The sequence below is a fragment of the Brachycentrus maculatus genome, unplaced genomic scaffold, assembly GCF_059751285.1.
Source record: "Brachycentrus maculatus isolate JH-2025_06_01 unplaced genomic scaffold, ASM5975128v1 h1tg000064l, whole genome shotgun sequence".
Classification (NCBI taxonomy): domain Eukaryota; kingdom Metazoa; phylum Arthropoda; class Insecta; order Trichoptera; family Brachycentridae; genus Brachycentrus; species Brachycentrus maculatus.
The window spans coordinates 1,112,603-1,136,648 of NW_028280818.1; the positions used below are offsets into that span (position 1 = coordinate 1,112,603).

At 37.0% G+C, this 24,046-nt stretch overlaps 2 protein-coding genes across 2 annotated transcripts in view; both read right to left on the reverse strand.

Annotated features, from left to right (window-relative positions):
• The window catches only part of LOC148311480 (regulating synaptic membrane exocytosis protein 4-like), a 41,674-nt gene extending 40,897 nt beyond the window's left edge, over positions 1–777 (reverse strand). Inside the window, exon 1 of the mRNA XM_088256574.1 lies at positions 729–777. Within this exon, the coding sequence (XP_088112700.1) occupies positions 729–777 (49 nt within the window). The remainder of the gene's footprint in view (positions 1–728) is intronic.
• A 6,203-nt stretch (positions 778–6,980) lies between these two features.
• The window catches only part of LOC148311481 (uncharacterized), a 36,545-nt gene continuing 19,479 nt past the window's right edge, over positions 6,981–24,046 (reverse strand). Inside the window, exons 9-13 of the mRNA XM_088256575.1 lie at positions 19,127–19,254; positions 15,934–16,048; positions 15,333–15,573; positions 8,936–9,066; positions 6,981–7,483 (exon numbers count right to left, since the gene is read on the reverse strand). Coding sequence (XP_088112701.1) covers positions 7,254–7,483; positions 8,936–9,066; positions 15,333–15,573; positions 15,934–16,048; positions 19,127–19,254 — 845 coding nt within the window. The 3' untranslated portion in view covers positions 6,981–7,253. The remainder of the gene's footprint in view (positions 7,484–8,935; positions 9,067–15,332; positions 15,574–15,933; positions 16,049–19,126; positions 19,255–24,046) is intronic.

Here is a 24,046-nt window from a genome sequence, read left to right on the forward strand (position 1 = left end):
TACAACAAGTACCTAGAATTGTATAGCTATTTACAATTCTAGGTAGGTAAGCGCCCTTGAGGTAGTATTTTACGAAAATGGCGCTATATTAGTTATCTAAATCTATTTGTCCGCCTCCGTAGTGTAATGGTCAGCACGCTCGACTATCATTCTGGAGGTCCCGGGTTCGATTCCCAGAGGGGGGTCAAATAAATATAAGTGATTTTTTCACTCTAATATTTGTTCAATATCACCCTGGACTGGCACCTGAAGCAGATGGTTGATCACCTTTCCTTCATGTGTAAAACGATCATGATAACACTGCGTTTATAAGACACAGTGCCCTATCACCATTGTGGTGCGGATAAGGGTTTTATTTATTATTATTAATTAAAAAAATATATATATTGTATTAATATGTAAGTATTTCGGCTCAACACAGGCTATGCCTAAAGAGCTGTAATATATATCATTAAAATAATGTATCTATTTAAAAAAAAGTCAGTTATCAAGATATTTCAGACTAGGTTTAAACCCATAAACTCAAATTTAGACCCTGCAACAATAAGCAGGTACGAATCAGACACTATAAAGACAAAATCGCCTTAAAACTGATAGTATGAACAGCCTTAAAACGTACATAGATGGAATTAAATTGTTTCCCAATTTGCCCGCTCGCTAAAATCGGACTCCATTTTTTTTCCTTCTTAACTTTTGCAATTGCAGACTACAGATAACAATACACCTACCTTGTTTGGATGTATTCTCAATGTTCCACATATAATCCGGTTCGTCCATCTCTTCGTTGGTACTTGCAATTAACTCTCTGTCTTATAACCGGGGTCTGTTGTGACAGCAGTATTAGAAAAAAGAATGGGTAGGTACTTTTTTATTTATTTAAATGCAAATTGACAAATTAAGTTATGAATATTATTTTCTTTGCATATTTTAAACTTAGACTTAGGCATATTAATATTAAATTGATTATTTCCCAGAGTGTGGAAGTGAAGCGTGGGGTTGGCAAAATAAGGATGAAAGTAGACTGAACGCAGTCGAGATGCGTTCTCTCAGAGAAATGTGCCACGAAATCTTGTATGGCAGATGGTCGAATGATGATTGATTTAAGGAAAGAATGCAACATGGGCGTGGTCAGGTATTTTTTCTCTGCCTAACCCTGCAGAGGAGCGGTGCCATGGTTAGTTATAGAGTATGATTGTTTAGATAGAGAATTTGACGATTTCAACTGGATGGAAGAAGGGCACAGATAGCGAGATATTATGTGATTTAGTAGTAGGAGTCATAGCACTACTACTACCATTACGCAGTTTCACTGCAGGGGTAGGTAGAGAGGATGGAACGCCATACTCTTGTATCCTAGCTTCCTTCCCATCCATAGATCTAACCATGCCCTCTGATTACGCAGACTTTTGACACCACCAGATTTTAGGTTCTGATTCATGAGTAATTATATGGTGTGTATTATATGGTTTGTGGATGTGAGGAGAATAGAATCATCTAGACTCCCCCACATTGCACTGAACGGCTAATCCCAAGGTAGAAGACTCCCGGGCAGACCACCAAAGAGATGGATCGACAGCTGGGAATCGACATCGCAGGAGGTTAATTTTAAAAACTTTTAAACCCTTTTAAAAACAGGCCACAAGGCCTGTTAACTAAACAAATCAGAAGAAGAAGTTTTAAATGATGGTATTTTTATTTAATTGCGACTTGTTACAAGTTCAAATTTCAAATACAACACCCGCGATGGGGTGTTACTCGAATTTGTTAAATTGTGATACGCGCACAACAGACCACAGTCACGAAGACGTTCGCCATTTTCAATGTTCCAAAACAAATTAATTCCAACTCTCAAGGAAGACGTGGACGGACAGTGTTGGAACCTGGAGAATGCGGCACACAGATGGCAGCAAATAAGCAAAACCCAACCAACAAACGCTAGCCCGCGTATTCAAATCGTCCACGGACAAAACACGACATGTTCGGATCTTTCAGATGCATTTATCTATGCTTTATCCTGTCATGGCGGCTACAGAAGGAGCGGGAATGCATATGGCGGCTGTAATTTTGTTCCGTCAAGTTCACGTTTAAATTTTGGGATGGCGGGGACCACTAATTGGTTAATATTACACCGCTCTTTCACATTCGTGACACGAACGTCAACACTAAATCATACGGCGTGTTAAAATTCATACGTGAACGTGATGGACCAGAGACAATACAGAAAAAAATTACAGCCGTCATATGCATTCCGTCTGTACCAAGCATGTAATTCAGAGATATCACTCACTCTTTTCAAAAACGTCATATATCAAAAATCATCAATTTTCAATTGTGCATGTTTTCAAAATGCCCAGAAAATGTACTTTATCCCAGTAAAAGCGGCATATTTTTAACTTAATATTTACCCGCTACAGGGCACAAAGTGTTGTTTTAGCATTTTGAAGAAAAGGTATTGTTTAATCATTTTTTTAAATAGCCTAAATATTTTTCCAATGGAGAAAAAACATTCAGGTTTTGCCTAAAAAGATTAGTTGTACAGTAAAAAGTTAAATAAATGGCTTGATATTTTTTTTAAATAAATTTCATTTTATTTTTTAACTTTAAAAACGATCTCGTGAAAAATCAAGTTTTTTGATATATGACGTTGTTGATAGGAGTGAGGGATATGTTATTCAGATATTCAGATGTATGAACACGATATTCGTAAATAAAAATAAATTAAAAGAGATATTTGGTGTGAGAGATACACAAAAAAGAAAATATCTCAAGGGAAATACAACTATACAAATTTGTATTAAAAATATTCATTTAAAAATAAGATAATAAAATAATATTTGCTACTGAAGCAGCTGAAGTTGGTAAGACTGATTTTGTTTTAAAGAGAAGTAGGTATTTAAAAATACTTCAATGTCATACTATTTCTGTGAGCCTAAGAGGCTCATTATTAGAAATAGGTATCAAATGTGGTAGAGTGTGTTCGAACCGAGAAACTCTGACTCGAGAGTCTGCGACACTAACCACGGGACCACAATCCGACATAGTGATGCTTCAGTTGTTAAAACTGATATTAATGGTTCGTGATCACCAAAATATGAGCGCTGGTTAAATGCCAAAAGGCCACAATGCAAAAAAATAAATTAAACTCTTTATTCCAAAAATGGTGTTTAAATTGTCAAAATTTTCATATTCGAAAAAGACACCCATGATTCATAATGAAATAGACTAGAATCATGGGTGTTTTTTTTTTTAATGTAAAAATGTTGACGAATTAGATACCATTTTTAGAATAAAGATTTATATTTTTTTGCCTTGTAGCCCTTTGGCATTTAACCAGCGATTTATATATATGTAGAATTTTATGTATATGTAGAATTTTTAAAATATGATAATCCATAGATAAATGCGAACAATCCAATACATTTCTTGCTTCGTCTGGCTGAGAAAAAAAATGGTAGAAGAAAATAGAAAAATCTGTTGAGAAGGCAGATTATATTGTAATAGACGATATTGAATACGAAGGCCGAAGAAGGGTGATGTGCAGAAGGGAAGGGGCAATTTGTGTCACATTTAAATCAATCATTTCATTATTTAATATATATAAAATAAAATAAAATATTTAATTAAAAAATATATATCCAAGGCTGATATTCATCGCACAGATAGATTAATTCATTATCCCTCATCAAAATACTTCTGAGTTGTCAAAAATATAGTAAGATTATAGGAGAAAAACAACATAACCTCAAATAATATGAAAAATTGTCAATGGCAAAATGCATAGAAATCGTCGTAGTAAAGAAGAGAATTGATTCAAACTACTTGATTAGAAACGTTTCAACACAATCCTCTGAGACGCTGAGACGTTATCTATGAATTTTACCATAGTTTAGTGTCCGTATAAACAAGATTAATTTTCAATTAATAATTTATTTTTGTCAGCCTTGAATATATTTCAAAAACCATATTTTAAAAGGAAATATTGGGATACATTTTTGGAAGGAGAGCATCTTTTACATTCCTAATTCAATTTTCCCTCTTTAAATCTGACAATCAAATATTTTCTTGCCAGTAACATGAAACCTGCGTCTTAAAAATATATAAGCAGTTCCTAAACGAATTAAATAATAATATTAATGATACCCTGAAAAATCAACATGAAATATATTTAATATTTAAAAGTAAAAAATGTAATTAAATTATAACTCACTGTATATATAAATAGTTATAATTTGTTTATAATTATTTGAGTTCATGTATGTATATTGAAGGGTCTGTTGGAGTAAGTCATATGTTTCATATAATGATCAATCCCTTTACATATGACGTTTTTTTCCAACAAACATCAATTGTTTACTGTATTTTTAACTTTGTGTAAAAACTTGAAATATTTATATAAAAGTTTAAAAATAATAATGAAAGTCTTATATGACAACTAGCCAAAATCAATTGGTCAATAGTTTCAAAACCTTATGTAATAATTGTAAAGAATACCAAAGTCTAATGAATTGTCGTATATATTACATTGATTACAATCTACTAACTAGTCATTTTTAGAATCATTTGATGAGATTTTTGTAGAACTTAGACACATCGATTTGACTCTACAAACTTTGGCTGACAATTATTGTATTTTACAGTTATTTTATAAAACCACACATGAATTGAATGATACCTCGTTTCAACTAAATGTTTTCTTAGCAAGATATATGTGACAGAATTCCAAAAAGAATCTAAAAACATCTCTGATGGTTCTAAAAATAATGAGTTCAGTAAATAGATTGTATTCAACACAATCTACTATGTACGACATCTTTAGTACAGAATTATTATCACAGGGTCACTCGTAACCCGTTATCGTAAGGTCAATCATAACCCATTATCACAGGGTCACTCATAATCCATTATCACAGGGTCACTCATAACCCATTATCACATGGTAACCCATTATCACTGGGTCACTCATAACCTATTATCATAAGGTCACATTTTTAATAGTGACCTTGATAGCTTTTTTTATTTAAAAGGCATGGTTTTACATACAATGCCATCAATCGTTATCAACAACATTTTGAGTGTGTCCAAATACTTGTTCACAAAATCTGGATTATCTCCAATTACAGGAGCTATTTTCATATTATTTTTTGACATCTCATCAAAGATGAAGAAGAATATGGAAGTCTGGGCATTTACGGGGCTTACGACCGTCATAGGCTGGAATAAAAAGCTTCTTTACATCTCACCAATAGATGTCTCTAGTGAAGTTCTAGTGATTCATGAACAAGGTTTCAAAATTGGTTCATATATATAGAACTTCCAAGAATTTGAGTAGTGTGGTTGTCAATAATGGGTAGAATTGGTGAATGTTACACGTGTGTAAAGTGATCACTTAAACCAGCCTATGACGGTCGTAAGCCCCGTAAATGCCCAGACTTCCATATTCTTCTTCATCTTTGATGAGATGTCAAAAAATAATAATCGTTATCAATATCAAAATGTATCAATAAATTATATGTGTCATAATGTTTGCCCAGTCGGGTAAACACACCCAATTGGGGCCAAAATTTTATAACAACACATTTTTAACATCCTTTTACACACAATGCCATCGATTGTTAATATTTTTAATTTATTCAATACTTAAATGAATTATCATTCATTTGTTTATTATTAATAAGAGGAAGAATGAATTATTAATAAGAGGAAGACCGAGAAAAACATGGCACGATCAGGTATGCCAAATACTTGAAAGTGGTCAGGTTAGGAGTCGTAACAATCGGCGGGTATGTATGAGGAGATGCATGAACGCGGAAGAGGCGAAGAATGTTTGCAAGGACAGAGTGGTGTGGCGCTCTATTCTCTCCGCCTACCCCTGCGGGGAAGCGGCGTGATGGTTAGTTAGTTAGTTAGTTAGGTTTCAATACTCAAACTCAGAGTTCGAGTGTTTGGCTTAAGTTCTAGAGCTTTGAAACCTATCCAGGGCTGGAGCGTTGATAGATTTCAGAACTAGCGAGCTTTGGGCCAAACACTAGATCATTGTTCTTCCCCACTCGGTGTGTAACAAATTAGTGTCAAAAAGATGGACAGCCTGAGTAGCTCTTTTTTTAATATAAAAAACACCATTCTGCACACAATATCATCAATTATAAACAATATTTAAATATATTTGAACAGATATGGTTTAAATCAGAGGTTCCCAAACTCTTTTATCTCGTAGACCCCTTGCCTTACTTGATATTGATTTTTATCAAATTCATTAACTTATGACAGCCGGTATATGTAGTGTTACTTGAACCACACATGTTAGGTTTTATACATTTATATTTTAAATTCAAATTAAAACATAGACTCCTTGCAAGTTGTCATAGACCCCTGGGGGTCAATATAGACCACTTTGGGAATTTAAACTTTAAATTTATGTAACAATTAATAAGTGTCAGAAAGATGATCAAACTTAGTAGCTGTATTTCTTTCAAAGACTTCTTTTTACACACAATGCAATAAATTATTAACTATATCAATATGTATTTTAACTGATATGTTTCAAAATTTTGAGCCCAATCGAATGAACACACCGTGGACTCAAAATTTTGTAACTATACATTTTGATTTTGAACGCATTAGTATCTGAAAGATGTCTTTAGTAGCCCTATTTTTTTTAAAGACACAATTTTACACAAAATGCAATCATTTATTAACGATATTAGAATGTATTCATTGTAACTGCGACAGTTGGTAGAATTCCATATTGAATTGTCGGGTAATTGGCGTATTATGTGTTTGATAATGTCCTAAGAAGACGAAACGCGTCACGTATTAACATACACATAAATAAATGTAGAATTCAACCAAATAATTTAATTAAACCATATCCGCTCCCTAGGTGGAGCATATGGAGTCCACAAACTGTCTCCAGGCTTTTCTGTCGGCTGCCAGCCTTGCATCCTCCCAAGTCAGATCCGCGTCCCGAAGTTCTGACGAGAACTGCCGACGAATTGTCAGCAGTGGTCGGGAACCTGATGCCTTGAAGAGGCGAGCTTGATGGCGGCTCTTAGGAGGCATGCGGGGTACATGGCCAAGCCAACTGAATCGCCTTTTCTTGACGACAGTTGTGACCAAGATTTGCTGCGTCCTACGCCTTATCTCTTCATTCCTCACCAAATAAACCTTGTTTAATCTTGGATATATTACCCAACAATTCAATATTATAATGTATTTCAACTGATGTGTTTAAAAATTTTGGGCCCGAATCGGTGTCAGAGTGGGGCGACCTTACCTGTTGCCGACAGTTGCGAGGTGGAGTTACTTTTCTTGCCCATGTTGCCGAAGTGCGCGCTCGCGCGCAGCGGCTCCGCGGGCAGCTGGCCGCCGCCGCCCCCCGAGCTGGCGGCGCCCCCGCCGCTGCCGCCGCCGCCCCCGCTGCCGCCGCTGTTGCTGCTGTTGGGCGTGTTGCGCATGCACACGGCCGTGTCGCTCAGACTGCCGTCTGGAATTGGTGGGTTAAGAATTGGTCTTTGCGCTGAGCTAATTTTTAAAAAGTTTTTATTTTAACCTTCCCTTGGGAATCTAACCCGGGACGGCAACCAAACACACCAACCTCCACACTATGGAGACCATGGGAGTACCTTTACACAAATGCCATTTTTTCAGGAGAATGGAAGTGGTTCAATGTTACCAAAGTATTTACAAAATATATATCAACAAAATTATATTTACAAGGCTTACGATCTGCCATAGACTGTTTTAAGTGATCACTTATTATACATGTAACATTAATTCAATTCAAACCCTTATCCGCACCCCAATGGTGCATAGGGCACTGCATTATACAATCACTGTGCTATCTTGATCGTTAACACACAAAGGAAAGGTGATCAGCCCTCCGCTTCAGGTACCAGCCCAGGGTAACATTTAATAAATATTAGATTGAAAAAATCACTTATATTTATTTGACTCCCTCTGGGAATCGAACCCGGGACCTCTAGAATGGTAGCCGAACGTGCTGACCTACACTACGGAGGCGGACGACGGATACATGTAACATTAACACAAGATAATACACAAGATTGACAAGCAAGACTTCCTTGGTAAAATATATGCTAAAAATAGTGAATGACATTGGTACCATAAACCAATTTAGGATACAAAATGCTGAACTCTCTTCTAGTGGGACGGGAGGTCTGTTGACATTAGTCAATAGTCTGGCTTCTCCTGAGGAGTTTTACGTGGTTTCCTCCCAGCAATGAGCAAATGCTAAGAAGTTCCTGATTGGCCCACAATAGATTATCCCTCATGTTCCCAACACAGATTAAAATTAAATATTCTTTAGCTAGAAGAAACAAAAATCCACTTAATGATCTATAAAGCTTGTAAATAATAAGCAAAGTAAATAAAACTAACTAACTAACTAACCATCACGCCGCTTCCCCGCAGGGGTAGGCAGAGAGAATAGAGCGCCACACCACTCTGTCCTTGCAAACATTATTCGCCTCTTCCACGTTCATGCATCTCCTCATACATACCCGCCGATTGTTACGACTCCTAACCTGACCACTTTCAAGTATTTGGCATACCTGATCGTGCCATGTTTTTCTCGGTCTTTGTTGAGATGGTTTGGACATGTGGAACGAATGAGTGACGAAAGAACGGTAAAACAAATTTATGAGGCGAATGTTAGTGGGAAAAGAAGCAGAGGAAGACCGAGAAAAACATGGCAAGCAAAGTAAATAATAATTGCAAATCCCATCTAACAAAAAAAACAAGACTTCCTTCTTCATTTATGCTGAGATTTTGATAATAATAAAAATATATACGTCATAACTTCTATGTGGACAAAACAGAGATTTAAGAACAAAGATTCGGCCACTTAAAATATTGTGTGCAAAATCTTAAAAAGTTCTGATGTTGAAAATAAATTTCAAGATTTTTTTGATCATACCTGTTTTGTCTTCAGGTGGAACATCAGCGTTGCTCAAACTTCTCGTAAACTGCGATCTGTGTCCGTCTCTTCTATCTCTCTGACTAGTCCGTTCTCCTCTTTCGCTGTGGCTTCCACCATCTCTGTACTCGCTGTTATTGTTTGATTTCGCAGCGGGTTTTTTCACAGACGATTTTGGCGATTTGGTACCGGGTTTTTTCGGGCCGGGTTTTTTGGCAGAGTTGGACCGTTTGATGGAGGGTTTTTTGCCAGCGGTTTTAGCAGACGACGACGATGGTTTCCGGCCGGATGAGGTGTTGGCGGCGGCGAGCGATTGCAGGGTTTTGAGTTGCGGCAGTCCGGATTGACGTCGGGCGTTGTCGGGCGTTGCGGGTTGGGGGGACAAAGCGACAGAGTTATTAGCATTATTGTTACTGGAATTTCTTACCTTGACTCTAGCTGAACTATTATGACTAGCTTCATTATTGGGAGGATATTTTACTGAGTGTTTTTTGATGATGGATGGGAGGGGATCTTTCGAGGGTAGGTCGCAGCTCCCGGAGCTCCCGAAGGCTGAATATTCAAAGTATTCCGGAGTGTCATTGATGGAAACTGAACTCATTCTCTTGTTTGGTTCTCTTTCACCGGTTAAAGAGCCCATGGAAGCTGTGTGATCGTACGAATTCATTTTATTTTCTACATAATTTGGTATGTCACCAGTACTGAGGCTCTGCCTTCTGTTGGAGAATCTTTTAGCACTGGCGCGCAGTTCTTCTTCAGTCATAAAAACATCATCAGAATAGTCTTCGGCTGAACTTTTGTCTATTGAAGCTAGCTTCTTGTCTTTTCTTGAATCGTTTTTCTGAACTTCTAAGACATTCTTGTCTTCTCGATTTTGTTCCGATGTCAAAGAGTTTCTCGGGGAGATGCACTTTAAAAAAAGAAAAGGTGAATCACTCTCATTGGAATCCTGTCTTTTACAATATTTGTTGGAATCTTTTGATTTATTATGACAACTTTCCCTTACTCTATGTTCTGCCATATTGCCATCATCTTTAGCAGTTTTTTTATTTGGTGAATCTTCACATTCATTTTTTTCAACTTTGGTTTCATTTCCAGAAGTATTTACATCATTTTCATAACTGGATGCGAGTTTGAGGGATAACTTTCTTTCTTTAGTTGCCTTTTCAAGAAACTCATTTCTGACTTCATCAATGATAGATCTGATCGAGTCTACGCTATTGAGTCTGTCATTAGATTCTTCTTGAGAGAGATTTTTGACTCTGTTTCGATATCTCGGAGAAGATGTTTGTCCGATTTTTGTTCGAGTTTCAACTGACGGTTGTTTGGACATTTCAGCTGTTCCACTTGTACTTGGAGCATCAAAACTTGATAAATGTATTTCAGTCTCTGCTCCACTACATTCGCTATCATACCCGTACAAGTTTGAGTGTTTTCGCGCACTCTTTCCTTCAAGACTTCCCCTGGCATTAATGTCACGATTTGCCTTTTCTCCGTCGGGAGGATATTTTTGATCCTCGGTTTCAAAGGACGATTCCAAGCTCCTTAAATCACTTCGGTCTTCATATAATATTTTGTCTGATTTCTTTATTTTGATGCGATCGAAGTTCAAGCACATATCGGATCCTTTAGACACCCATCCGGTATCAGAATCGTAAGAAATATCGATGACTCGTCCTTCAGATATAAAGAAATGACTTCGCAATTTTTTATTTTTAGGATTCAGCTCAAATTGATCATGTTTCACATCAATTAACTCCTTAATTGTATTGGATAGTTTAAAATCTTCACTTGGAGACTTGTCAACACTTAACTGCTGAATTATATGATCTAGCATATCGCTTTTGACATCTAGATCACTTACTTCGTCAAATGTAGCATCTTTTTTAATGTCTTTTGGGAAAACAGTCCTTTTTTCATCAATGTCTGTAATTTTATGAAATGGAGTATCGATTTTAGTTTCCATGCAGTCAAAGCTACCCATTGTATCTCTCTGAATACTGCTTCCTTTATTAAGATCAATGTTAACGATAAATTCATTTTGATCTTGGGTAAGTTTATAGTGATTTGTGATTATGGGAGTGCCTGAATAATCACTGCTAGGATCACTAGATTCCCGTCCAGTAGCACTCATACTCCTGTTCAGATAATACTTTCTGGTTCGTTCTCTGAGCGTAGTGCTCGACCTGCTCCTGTTCATTTTCTTCTTCTCCCTTCTTGGCTGAGGCGAGTTCTCTTTCAAGTGGATCTTTTCGTTGAGGATCTTGTTCTGGACCATTCTGATGATGTGGTCGGGAAGGTGAACGGGGGGGAGCTTTCTGCGTGTGGTTGGTGCTGCGGGGTCAGTGGAAGAAGAGGAGGAATGGTATCTACTCGAGGAGACGGGAAAAGAAGCGGGGAGACTATATTGGTGGTGAAGCTGACTGGAAGTTTATAAATTGAATTATTATCACACACTTAAAAAAACTAATTTCAAACAGTTATCTTCATCTTCTTCTAACCCTTATCTGCACTGGCACTGCATCATTTAAACGCAGTTTATCCTGATCGTCAACATATGGAGGAAAGGTGATCAGCCCTACCTTCAGGTATCAGTCCAGGGTAATATTGAATAAATATTAGAGTGAAAAAAATCACTTATATTTATTTGCTCCCCCCCCCTGGGAATCAAACCCGGGACCTCCAGTACGGTAGCCAAGCGTGCTGATCATTACACTATGGAGGCAGGCTCCAAAACATTACATTTCCATTATAAATGATTTTAAGTAATCAGGAATTCTAGCTTATAGAATTATTACGTTTGATGCAATTTAATGATTTCACATTTGTTTAACACAGGGATCGGTCACGTTTTGTCGCAACTTTAATCAATATTTTGATAGAACACAGTAAACAGAACAGATTTGCATTAAAATGATTTTTTTGGTGCAATATTGGAAATGTATACTCTAGGCTCAATAAAGATATACAAAGACATTGCCGACGAGACAAAAATAAACAAATTTCGGATATCTGTGCTGAGATAGAAGATAAAGCGAATAGCGTCACTACAAAGGATCTTTTCCAAAAGGTTAAACTCTTAACCCGTGCCTTCAAACCTCAGACATGGGCAATAGAGGACCAAAATGGAAGCGTTCTGACGGACATTGGCAGCGTCTTGGAGAGATGGCGAGGTTACTGCTCCGGACTATATGCCGAGACCTCAACAGCAGGAAGTCCTTCCTTTGAGAATCAAACCATGGAACCCGACATTTTGGAAGAAGAGATTCGAAATGCACTGAAAAAACTAAAATGCAACAAGTCCCCCGGCAATGACTGCATACAGGCCGAGCTTCTAAAAGAACTAGGGGATAAGGGCATAAAAACAGTGCTGGATCTCTGCAACCTCATATGGAGAACGGGAACATGGCCTCAGGAATGGGCTGAATCTGTTTTCATTCCTCTTCACAAAAAAGGCTCATCCAAAAAGTGTGAAAACTATAGGACAATAGCACTTATCTCTCACACCAGCAAGATAATGCTATATGTTCTAAAAGCACGATTACACAGTTACATTGGATGGCAAATACCAAAGGAACAAGCTGGTTTTGTGAAAGGAAGAGGAACAAGAGAGCAGATCCTCAACATCCGCCAAGTGATCGAAAAAAGCCGAGAGTTCCTGACGCCAACAGTTTTATGCTTTATCGATTACAAAAAAGCTTTCGACTGCGTGAAGTGGGAACATCTGTGGAAAGTACTCATGGAGATGGGAGTCCCATCCCATTTGATAAAACTCATCCATGGACTTTATGCCCAAAGTAAGGCAATCGTAAGAATCAATGGCATAAACACTGCAAGCTTCCCCACTGAGAAAGGTGTAAGACAGGGATGCATACTCTCCCCTGACCTGTTTAACATCTATGGGGAATACATCATGCGCAGGGCTCTCTACGAATGGAATGGAGGAGTGTCCATTGGTGGCGTAAAGCTGTCCAATATACGATATGCGGACGACACAACACTTCTGGCCAAAGACCCAAAAGAGATGGTAGATCTCCTTAAACGAGTAGAGATTGAGAGCAAGGCACTGGGACTAGAGATTAACCAAAGCAAGACCAAGATCGTGATCATAGATCGATCTAAGAAGTTTGGTGATCTCGGGAACTCACTGGAAGGTTTAGAGATAATAAACGAGTTCCAGTTTCTTGGATCTCAAATCAGCAATGAAGGAACTTGTGAAGGAGAGATTAGACGTCGTATCGCCATCGCCAAAAGTGCCATGTCTAAGCTAGACAAAATTTGGAAAGACCGGGGTGTGAGTAACAACACCAAGATGAAGCTTGTCAGGAGCTTGGTCCACTCCATTTTTCTCTATGCTGCTGAAACATGGACTATAAAAGCAGCAGAAAGGAGAAAAATTGATACCTTCGAAATGTGGTGTTGGAGGCGCATGCTCCGAATTCCATGGACAGCTAGACGCACCAATGAGTCCATTCGCCAGGAACTACGCTTGGATGGCTTGTCTCTGGCCAATATCTGTACCCGACGGATTCTCCAGTTCTTTGGACACGTTGCGCGTGGCAACGAGGATAGCCTGGAACGCCTAGTTGTGATCGGTAGCCTGGAGGGAAAGAGAGGGAGAGGAAGATCCCCCACACGATGGACCGATCAAATTAAGGCAGCAGCAGGCACCTCAGTGGTTGGAGCGCTACGTGCAGCGCAGTCAAGGGATAACTGGAGAAGAGTCATTGCTTCTGCAAGGGTCACAACCCTCAGCAATGAAGATTAAGACGGAGAAGAAGAACTTTTAGGTGAGGACCGCCACATTTATTTTCTTCATTCCACAAAAGACACATTATAAAATAAAATTTAATTAATTTTTGATCATCCGCTATGATTTCTACTTTTCAGTACTTATTTTAACATCTTACTATATGTAACTACGAGTATATTTGACAAAGCCATCCTATCCAAAGATTAGTTTGGACTACCTTTCGATGGAAAAACTGCTACAAATCAGGAAAAAAGATGAAGCTTATCTGAGCCTTGGACTCTTTCCTTACTTCACCATTTGAACATCTATCTATCATACATCATTTTGCACACACTTGTCTGAGAGATCGCATTTCGAAACCATATCAAAACACCTTTCTGAACTCAAAATCTTCTTCTAACCCTTATCCGCACCCAATGGTGCATAGGGCACTGCATCGTAGCGACGCAGTGTTATCTTGATCGTAAATTGCATGAAGGCAAGGTGATCAGCCCTGCGCTTCTTGTACCAGTCCAGGGTGATATTAAATAAATATGAGAGTGAAAATCGGCCATATTTATTTTGACCTTCCTGGGAATCGAACCCGGGACCTCCAGCACGGTAGCCAAACGCGCCGACCACTGCGCTACGGAGGTGAACTCAAAATAAACCTAGATTATTTCTTCACACAATAATCGAAACAGATAGTACAAGGTAGAAGAGTGACTGACTATACTGTAGTAGTATTATGGAAAAGTGACTGACTATACACTAGAAGTATTATAGAATAAAACAGTTTTATTGACTGAAGGCCTAGAACAGCACGCAGAAGCGTGGGTAGGCCCGGACAAGTTTGTCCAATGACATTAAAAAAGTAGCAGGCTTGCACTGGAAGATTGGAACAAGTCCAAGAGTGAGGCCTTAGTTCAATAATGGACACAAGAAGAAAGTATTATAGAAGAATTAAGTATTATAGAAGAGTGACTGACTATACTATAGTATAATATAATAGAATAGTACTATAGACTGAAGGCTTTGAACAGGACAAAAAACATGGGTAGGTCCCAGGCAAGATGGTCCGATGACATCAAAACGTGAAGTGAGTCGCGTTCAACAGAGAAGTCCAAGAGGGAGGCCTTTGTTCAATACTGGACACAAGAAGATGGCTGAATTAAGAAAGTATTATGGAAGAATGACTAACTATTCATTTTTAATTCAAACCCTTATCCGCACCCCAATGGTGCATAGGGCACTGCATCATATAAAAGCAGTGTTATCTTGATAGTTGTTAACACATGAAGGAAAGGTGATCAGCCCACCGCTTCTGGTACCAGTCCAAGGTAATATTAAATAAATATAAGAATGAAAAAATCACATTTATTTATTTGACCCCCCCTGGGAATCGAACCCGGGACCTCCAGTATGGTAGCCGAGCGTGCTGACCATTACACTAAGAAAACTAATGATGACTAACTATACTAAAGTAGTATTTTGGGTAGAATAGTATTGTGGATTGGATATATTATGGACAAGATGGTCCGATGACATTAGGAAAGTAGCGTCCAAAAGAAAACTGGGGAAGTCCAAGAGGGAGGCCTTTGTTCAATACTGGACACAAGAAGAAGTCTGAAGTAAATAAGTTAGTATTATGGAGGAGTGACTGACTGAAGGTGTCCATGGTCCCTGTGGTGGCTCGCCCTGGGGCGCTCGCTCTGCGTGGAGAAGGCGCTGCTGGCCACGCTCTCCATGTCCGAGTCGGGCAGGTCCTGCGCGTGGGGGGGCGCAGCCCCGGGCCCGGGCGGGGGGCGCGCCTCCCCGGCGCCGCGGCCCCCGCGCCGCCCGCGCGCCCCCGCCCGGCTGCCCGACAGCTCCGAGTCCGACAGGCCTGTGTAGTGCCGCTCCCAGCCTGCAGAAAAGCAAATAATATATTGTTCACTCAATAAATTTTACAACTTAGTTTTTAAAAAATGCTTGCAAGAGAAGGTCTGTCAGGAAGCCTAGATGCTTCTGTTTTAGATCTGGGAGTACAGTATGGAGAGGCTTGTGATAACCGGAGGCCTAGAAGGTCAGAAAGCTAGAGGTAGATCTTCAATCTGATGGACCGACCAGGTGAAAGAGATCACAGGCCTCTTCATTTCGGGGGCTCTAAAGACAGCACAATGCAGGGACTAATGGTGGAGTGTTGTCCGAGGTTCCAGCGGAAGCCAGCAGGAGATTCATTCGGATTTTGGTGTGTTTCTCTACGTTACAAAACAGAATTTCAAACCTCCAGCACCTGTGCTTCTATAAGTGTGCGCACTGCTTCTCTGCGAGGGTCCCCTCTGTCTGTCGTCCAAGTCCTGTCCGCTCCAGACTCGATCCTTCATAGCGCGCTGTATCGTCTGAAAATAATGACAATCGTATCTTCAAATTGTAACTTTATATATTTCTCACAAATGGTCAACTCAAAACTTTTTACTTTTCTTTTTTATCTTTTTTTTTTAATTTTTAAGTACCGTAGAACGGGGCTACTTAAACTTTGATGTGCTAAAATGAAATAATTTTTTTACTGGAATATTTAATGAACATTGCCCTGGATCGAAACATGTCCAAACCATCTCAAAGAACATTCCTCTTATTACTTAACCATATATCTCTCCACTGCTGGACAACCAAGTCGATATTCATATCGTAATGTGTCATAATGTTCACATAACTTGTCTTGGTCTTGAGCTTTGATCTTCCTCTCTTCCCCTTTTCCTCCCTACCGCCCCTCTTCCAGGTATTTATATTAAATTACTACATATCGCTCACTCCTTTCAATAACATCATATATCAACAAACTTGATTTATCAGGAGATCGTTTTTAAAGATTAAAAATATAATAGAATGTATTAAAAATAAATGTCAAGCCACTTATTGCACTTTTTACTGTGCAACAGATCTTTTTAGGTAAAACCTGAAGGTTTTTACTCCATTTGAAAAATATTTAGTATATTCAAAAAAATAATCAAACAATACCTATTCTTCAAAATGCAAAAACAACACTATCTGCCCTGTAGCGGGTAAATATTAAGTTAAAAATATGCCGCTTTTGCTGGGATATAGTACATTTTTTGGGCATTCCGAAAACATGCACAACTGAAAATTGACTATTTTTGATATATGACGTTGTTGAAAGGAGTGAGCGATATGTGAAATATTGTAACTGGATGTTACAAATACCTGTTCATTCTTAGTCATTAATGTAAATGTATTTAAGTTACTGTTCTGTAAAGTATCTTTATAAAATTTTAAAATAATAAAGACCTATTATATTAATTTTCATTATTTTCTGTCTCCCGATCTCTTCACCCAACTAAGCTCGCCTCTTTTACAAGATTCCAAGATTTTTTGCAAGATTTACAAGAATTCCACTGCATTGGACCTCCACTATTGACAATTCTGACTTGGGAAGATGCAATGGAGCTGGCAGCCGACACAAGAGGCAGTTTTTGAACTCCATATGTGGAGGTCCTCACCAAAAAGTCACATTTCCAATATTGCACAAAAACTCCTTTAAATGCAAATCTGTTCTGTTTACTGTATTCTATCGAAATCTTAATTAAAGTTGCGACAAAACGTGACCAATCCTGTATTAATAATAATAATAATAAAACCCTTATCCGCACCCCAATGGTGCATAGGGCACTGCGTCATATAAACGCAGTGTTATCTTGATCGTTTACACATGAAGGAAAGGTGATCAGCCCTCCGCTTCAGGTACCAGTCCAGGGTAATATTGAATAAATATGACAGTGAAAAAATCACTTATATTTATTTTACCCCCCTTGAGAATCGACCCCGGGACCTCCAGAACGGTAGCCGAACGTGCTGACCATTACACTACGGAGGCGGACAAATCCTGTGTTAAACCAATATGAAATCAAAGAAGACGATCTAAATTCAATTAAATATTATTTATAATGTGTCTTTTGTGGTACGAAGAAAATAAATGTGGAGGTCCTCACCTAAAAGTTACATTTTCAATATTGCACAAAAAATCATTTAAATGCAAATCGGTTCTGTTTACTGTATTCTATCAAAATATTATGAAAGTTGCGACAAAACGTGACCGATCCTGTGTTAAACCAATATGAAATCATTAAATCATACCAAAACATAACAATTTTACAAGCATTCCTGATTACTTAAAATCATTTATAATTGAAATGTAACGTTTTGGTGAGGACCTCCACATATCGCTCACTCCTTTCAAGAACGTCATAAATCAAAAAACTTGATTTTTCAGAAGAAAGTTTTTAATGTTTAAAAGTATAACACAATGTATTAAAAATAAATATCAAGCCACTTATTAAACTTTTTACTGTGCAACAGATCTTTTAAGGTAAAATCTGAAGGTTTTTTCTCCATTTGAAAATTATTTAGTGTATTTCAAAAAAAATAATTAAACAATACATTTTCTTCAAAATGCAAAAACAACATTTTCTGCCCTTTAGTGAGTTAATATCAAGTAAAAAATATGCCTCTTTTGCTGGATTATAATACATTTTCTGGGTATTCCAAAAACATGTACAACTGAAATTTGTCGATTTTTGATTTATGACGTTCTTGAAAGGAGTGAGCGATATGATAGAAAGGACCATAGTTTTTAACTCTTACCACTCTGTAGGCCAGACATTCTGGCCCGTATGATTCTAGTAGGCAGCTCCGTGGGCCACAATGTCTGGCCCGGCGCAGGTAAAACTTTAATCACTGATTTCTCTATCACCCAAGTATATTCTACCAAAAAATATTTGAGACAAATGCGGTTAATCATCGCAACATATTGAATTAACCAACTTTTCTTCAATAAAACTTTCCATTACTTAGATACAATCTAGGAAAAATAGGTTATCATTTTGGGTGATAGAATATTTGTCATACGCTAATATTTTTTGGGACAGTCAGTCGTTATCCTTCATTTATGAGGGTTCTCCAAGGATACTCTCACTTTTTGTGACCATATTTTTTCTTTTTGTGGAGCTATTATCTTTTAAAATTTTGTGATATTAGTGTTGGCAGTTAAAATAACAGAAATTGCATTTTATGTGTTTATAATAAATATTTTATAGTTCTGGCTGGCTATGTGACCGGCCCAGAATGACCGACGACAGATGACCGACGACATATGGACGAAACGCGTTCTGGTGTGGAGACCGAGGAACCAGAAGCCTCAAGGACGTCCACCGATGAGATGGGTGGACGACATCAGGAAGTTTGCTGGAAGACAGTGGATGGGGACGGCGCAGGATCGGGAGGAGTGGAGGCCTTTGTCCAGCAGTGGGCCTCAACGGGCTGATATGATGATATGATTTTATAGTTATTAACCAAAGTATTTATTTTAATGGTAGAAAAACGTCACATTTTTTGATCAGAGTAGCTGATCAGTTATGAGAAAAAATGATCAGAGTGGAAAAGAGAAGTTTTGCAAAAATTACCTGAGGTATCTGCGGTAATTGTCGCTTTTTCGGACTTCCGGTTGGGGTAGCTGTGGCTGATCTTGACTGGAATCGTGGAGCACACTGGGCAGGAAGGGTTCCCTGGCCGTTACCATATCCGGTAAAATCTGAAATAGAATAATGAAAATTAGTTCACGCAATTAACAATAGAACTCCATCGAACTGGAGACCAATCTTCAACTCTTTGTCTGCAATGACACTTTGCTTTTGATTTTGAGAACTCATTATCCGGAATTTTAACCTCAATTTTCTCTAGACTCATAACGTTATGATTTATTGATAAAAAAATACTAATTCGTTATAATTTATATATTAAATGTTAAAATCAAACACTGATTTCTTGAGTTTACTAAGATTTTATTGCTAAAATACACATTAAAATTAATTTTGTGACAATTATTTATACAATTGTTGCATTCGTTTAAAAATGCCATAACTAGGCGAAACGACTGTCAGAAAATTTATATTTATGTGTTTTTTTAACTTAGTAGACTCAAAAAATCAGTGTTTGATTTTAACATTTAATATGTAAATTAAAATGAAGTTCTACAAATTAAACGTCAAATCTTTAAACTCTTTATAATACTGACATCTGTTGAAATAATCCCGAACAAAAACATCACTTTCTAACAAAATGACTTAAAAAATGGCAAAACTAAGCTATTTTGGTATTGGTGGCCGACATATTCGACCAAATATATCTGTACCATGAATAAATCATGGATAGGTCATATAAATTAAAATAGAGTTCTACAAATTAAACGTCAAATCTTTAAACTCTTTATAATACTGACATCTGTTGAAATAATCCCGAACAAAAATATCACTTTCCAACAAAATGTCTTAAAACATGGCAAAACAAAGGTATTTCTATCTTGGTGGCCAGCATATTCGACCAAATATATCTGTACCATGAATAAATCATGGATAGGTCACGTGTTGAGACATGAGGGTGTCCTAAACATGATAATAGAGGGAACGATCGAGGGAACAAACGCCAAAGGACGCCCATATGCATTTCTTTGCCACTTGAACAAGGATATGGGCTGTTCAACGTATGAGGAGCTGAAGAGGGTGACGTATGATAGCCAGGAATGACAAAGATGTCATTTGTTGCTGCAAACCAATCTACAAGATCATGGAGACCATAGGACGGGGCTACTTGAACTTTGATGTGTTACTTGAGCCCAGTACAAAAAAGAGATTGAAATCTGTATTTGGTCTACAATAATGAACGTCTCGTGACAATAAGTGTCACCTGTCAGAGAAACAATGAATCATATTGATACGTTCATTATTGTAGATCAAATACAGATCAAAATATTTTTTTTGTACTGGGTTCAAAACATTTTGAGTGTGTCCAAAATTTTAATCCAGATTTTGTGAACAAGTATTTGGACACACTCAAAATGTTATTACATTTGTAATTGTCAGAATAGGTTGAGTATTATCACTTGTCTGCCTCCGTGATAAAGTGGTTAAGGCGTTCAGCTACCTTGCTGGAGGTCCCGGGTTCGATTCCCAGGGGAGATCAAGATACATATTAGAGACTCCTCACTCTGAAATTCATTGTAATACTATTATATAATATTTAATATTATATAATACTATACTAGCAGGATTGACCACCTTGCCTTCATGTAAGTAACGGCCAAGATATCACTGCGTCAATGCCCTATGCACAATTGAAGGTAAATAAGGGTTTCTTTTAATACTTATCCACACTCTATGGTGCATAGGGCACTGCATCATATTAGCGCAGTGTTGTCTTGATTGTTTATTACATGAAAGCAAGGTGATGAGTCCTTCGATTCAGGCGCAGTCCGGGGTCATATTAAATAAATATGAGAGTGAAAAGGGGCTTTTATTTATATTGGAAATTCTGGAAATCGAACCCAAAACCTTCGGCATAGTAGCCAAACGCGCTAACCACTTCACCAGACCAAGGTGGAAGATGGGACGCATATGCACGAAAAAATATACCGTAGAACGGGGCTACTTGAACTTTGATGCGTTACTTGAGCCCAGTACAAAAAAAAATTTAGATTTGTATATGGTCTACAATAATGAACGTATGGACATGATTCATTGTTTCCCCGACAGGTGACACTTATTGTCACGATACGTTCATTATTGTAGACCAAATACAGATTTAAATATCTTTTTTGTACTGGGCTCAAGTAACACATCAAAGTTCAAATAGCCTTGTTCTACGGTAGTTAGATAGAGTGAAATTTAGTAAATTTATAAAAAAATTGTGAAACATATTTACCTACTGCGTCGTTCATTTGGGTGTCTTGGTCAAAAATCAGATAGAATCAAGTCTTTTTATAGTTTTTTTTTTAATTTGTAAAAAATCGATGTATATTGATTTATTTTTGGTGATAATTTTAAAAACCGATGTGAATATGAGTGTTGGCCACACAATCTCAACTCAGATAATGCCTAAAATCGTATAGAACTCCTGAAAGCGAGGGGGCATACACAGAGCCCTGGCATATTCCCAACGCAGTTCCACTCCACTTGCCAAAGTATCCCTCACACAGGATACACCCTCATCTCACCCTCTTTACCCCCCTCCAGCCACCCACGCAGTCTAGCCAAATCACCCCCGTTCGAAACAAGTTTTAATAATAGAAAAAGTTTTTGCTTGGCCTACATTTTGACGCAAGAAAGCCTATCCTTTTTAATAACAGTGGGTTCTCTGCTAAGTCATTCTTCTATAAAACTTAAATTTGATTTCATTATTTTATTTTTGTGTCAAGCATATACAACATTTATTTTTTTTTAATTTTCCTAAAAACTTTTTTGTAAATTAAATATATTTTTTTATTTTTTATTATTGTATTTAATATGGTTACAAAAGTTTATTATTAATAATTTAACCCACAAAAAATGGTCATCTTGGTTTTTTTTCCTATCGAACAATTTTTTTTATTAAAAATTAAAGAAATTGTGAAAAATATATTTCCATGAATTCCGGCAAGATTCTGGGTTCGATTCCCAGGCAGGTAAAAATAGATATAAGTGATAAAATAATAATAATATAATATAATCCTGGAATGGTACCTGAAGCGCAGGGCTAATCAACTTGCTTCGTGTACTTAACGATCAAGATAACACTGCTTTTATATAATGCAGTGCCCTATGCACCATTGAGTGCGGATAGCAGTTAGAAGAATATATATAAAACTGCAATTTCCAAATTATTCCGTTGTAATGATAACGTGAAGCTCTAATTTATCGAGTATATATTTTTTCTCATTGAAATAATCGAGGATTTTATTGAAAAATTTTAAACAAAAAAAATCTCAAATTTATTAGGCCTGATCATAATTCTAATCAAGTAAATACTGGCTAAAAAACGTCTGACTCTACTGTGATAAGCCACTTTCCTTGGACATTCAAAATAAAATATACGAAATGCCATAAAAAATTGGGTTAGTTTTGCTGTCGCCGACGTCTGGCCAGATACGACCTTATGGTTTGGGTAGATTTGGACCCGAGCCAAGAATTTTGGCAGTGAACACATCGGAAAACTGGTAAATAATACATACATTTTAATGGCAGTCGAAGAGCTTACGGTATACAATAGAAAGTTAGAATGGGTGCTATTTTTCGACCCTGTGGAACACCCGAAGGACTGAAGTCTAATCGTCATCAATTTTAATTACATTGGCATAATGATGTTTTATTTTTAATGTGAATGGTTCCTTATTGGTAGGTCGTGGTAATTTTTTATTTATTAGATTGATACCAAACCGAAACATTTAATTTTTATTAATAATTTAAAGTGCGAATTTTTAATTTTTGACATTTATACCAAAGCAAAACAGATGTATAGAATTTTTAATCTTAATGGTACCTTACGTCACACGCACAAAAATAAGATTCTTGAACGAAAAAACATCGTTTTTTTTTATTTTTTACTGAAAATTTTTAAGTAATGTTTAAACGATTTTTGTCGTCCCACTAGTACGTTTCAATTTACTAATTTTAATAGTTAACGGTAAGGCGCACATTGAATTTAAGCAAATTTTAACCATGAACGATAAAGCATAGTTTGAATTTAAGCTTATTTCAATTAAATTTTGAATTACGCATTGTTCTTTAGTAATTTTTAGTACCTACTTTGAATTTTGACTAATTTTAATCGTGAACGATAAAACAACGATGTTATATCATTTTAACAGTACCTAGTTTAATTTTTAGTTGATTTTAATGCTAATCTGTCAGTTTTATGAAAACCGTGTTTAAAAAGTGAATCGAGCAAAATATTTAAAATTATACTTCAGATTTAAAAAAAAATCAAAATGATTTCAATAGTTTTTTTTCTGTTAAACATTTGCAGATAATTTTCAGATAAAATAAAGTTGAGGAAACACATTAGACATTAAAAAGACAAAATTAGTAACAGAGCATAAGAAATATCAGAAGATTTAGAAAACGAAAAGAATATTGATTAACCAGAATAAAATGAAAAGAAACTAAATAAAATAAAACAGTGCTTTAAAAAGAGTGAACAGACCATTCAACTAGAGGTGAGAGGAAAGTAAATAGGTGAAAATGGTGAAAGCGTAGCACTAGAGAGGAGACAGCGTGAGAATGCAGAGGAAAGACATAGAAACACAGAAAGTAACAAAGTATTTGATATTTTTCGGTCTAGATGCAAACCATGCATTTCTAACAATAAAAGACGAGATATTGACACATGTATCAAACAAAACCCTTAATAATACCACAGAAGAAGAGCTGGTTTAAAACATTTTGAACAAAAAATAAAGGTAAGGTTTCGTATGTTTTAATCCAGCCCTATCCAGTTTCCTGAACAACAAAACCCTTAAAATTACCACAAAAGAAGAACTGGCTTAAAACATTTTGAGCAAAAAATAAAGGTAA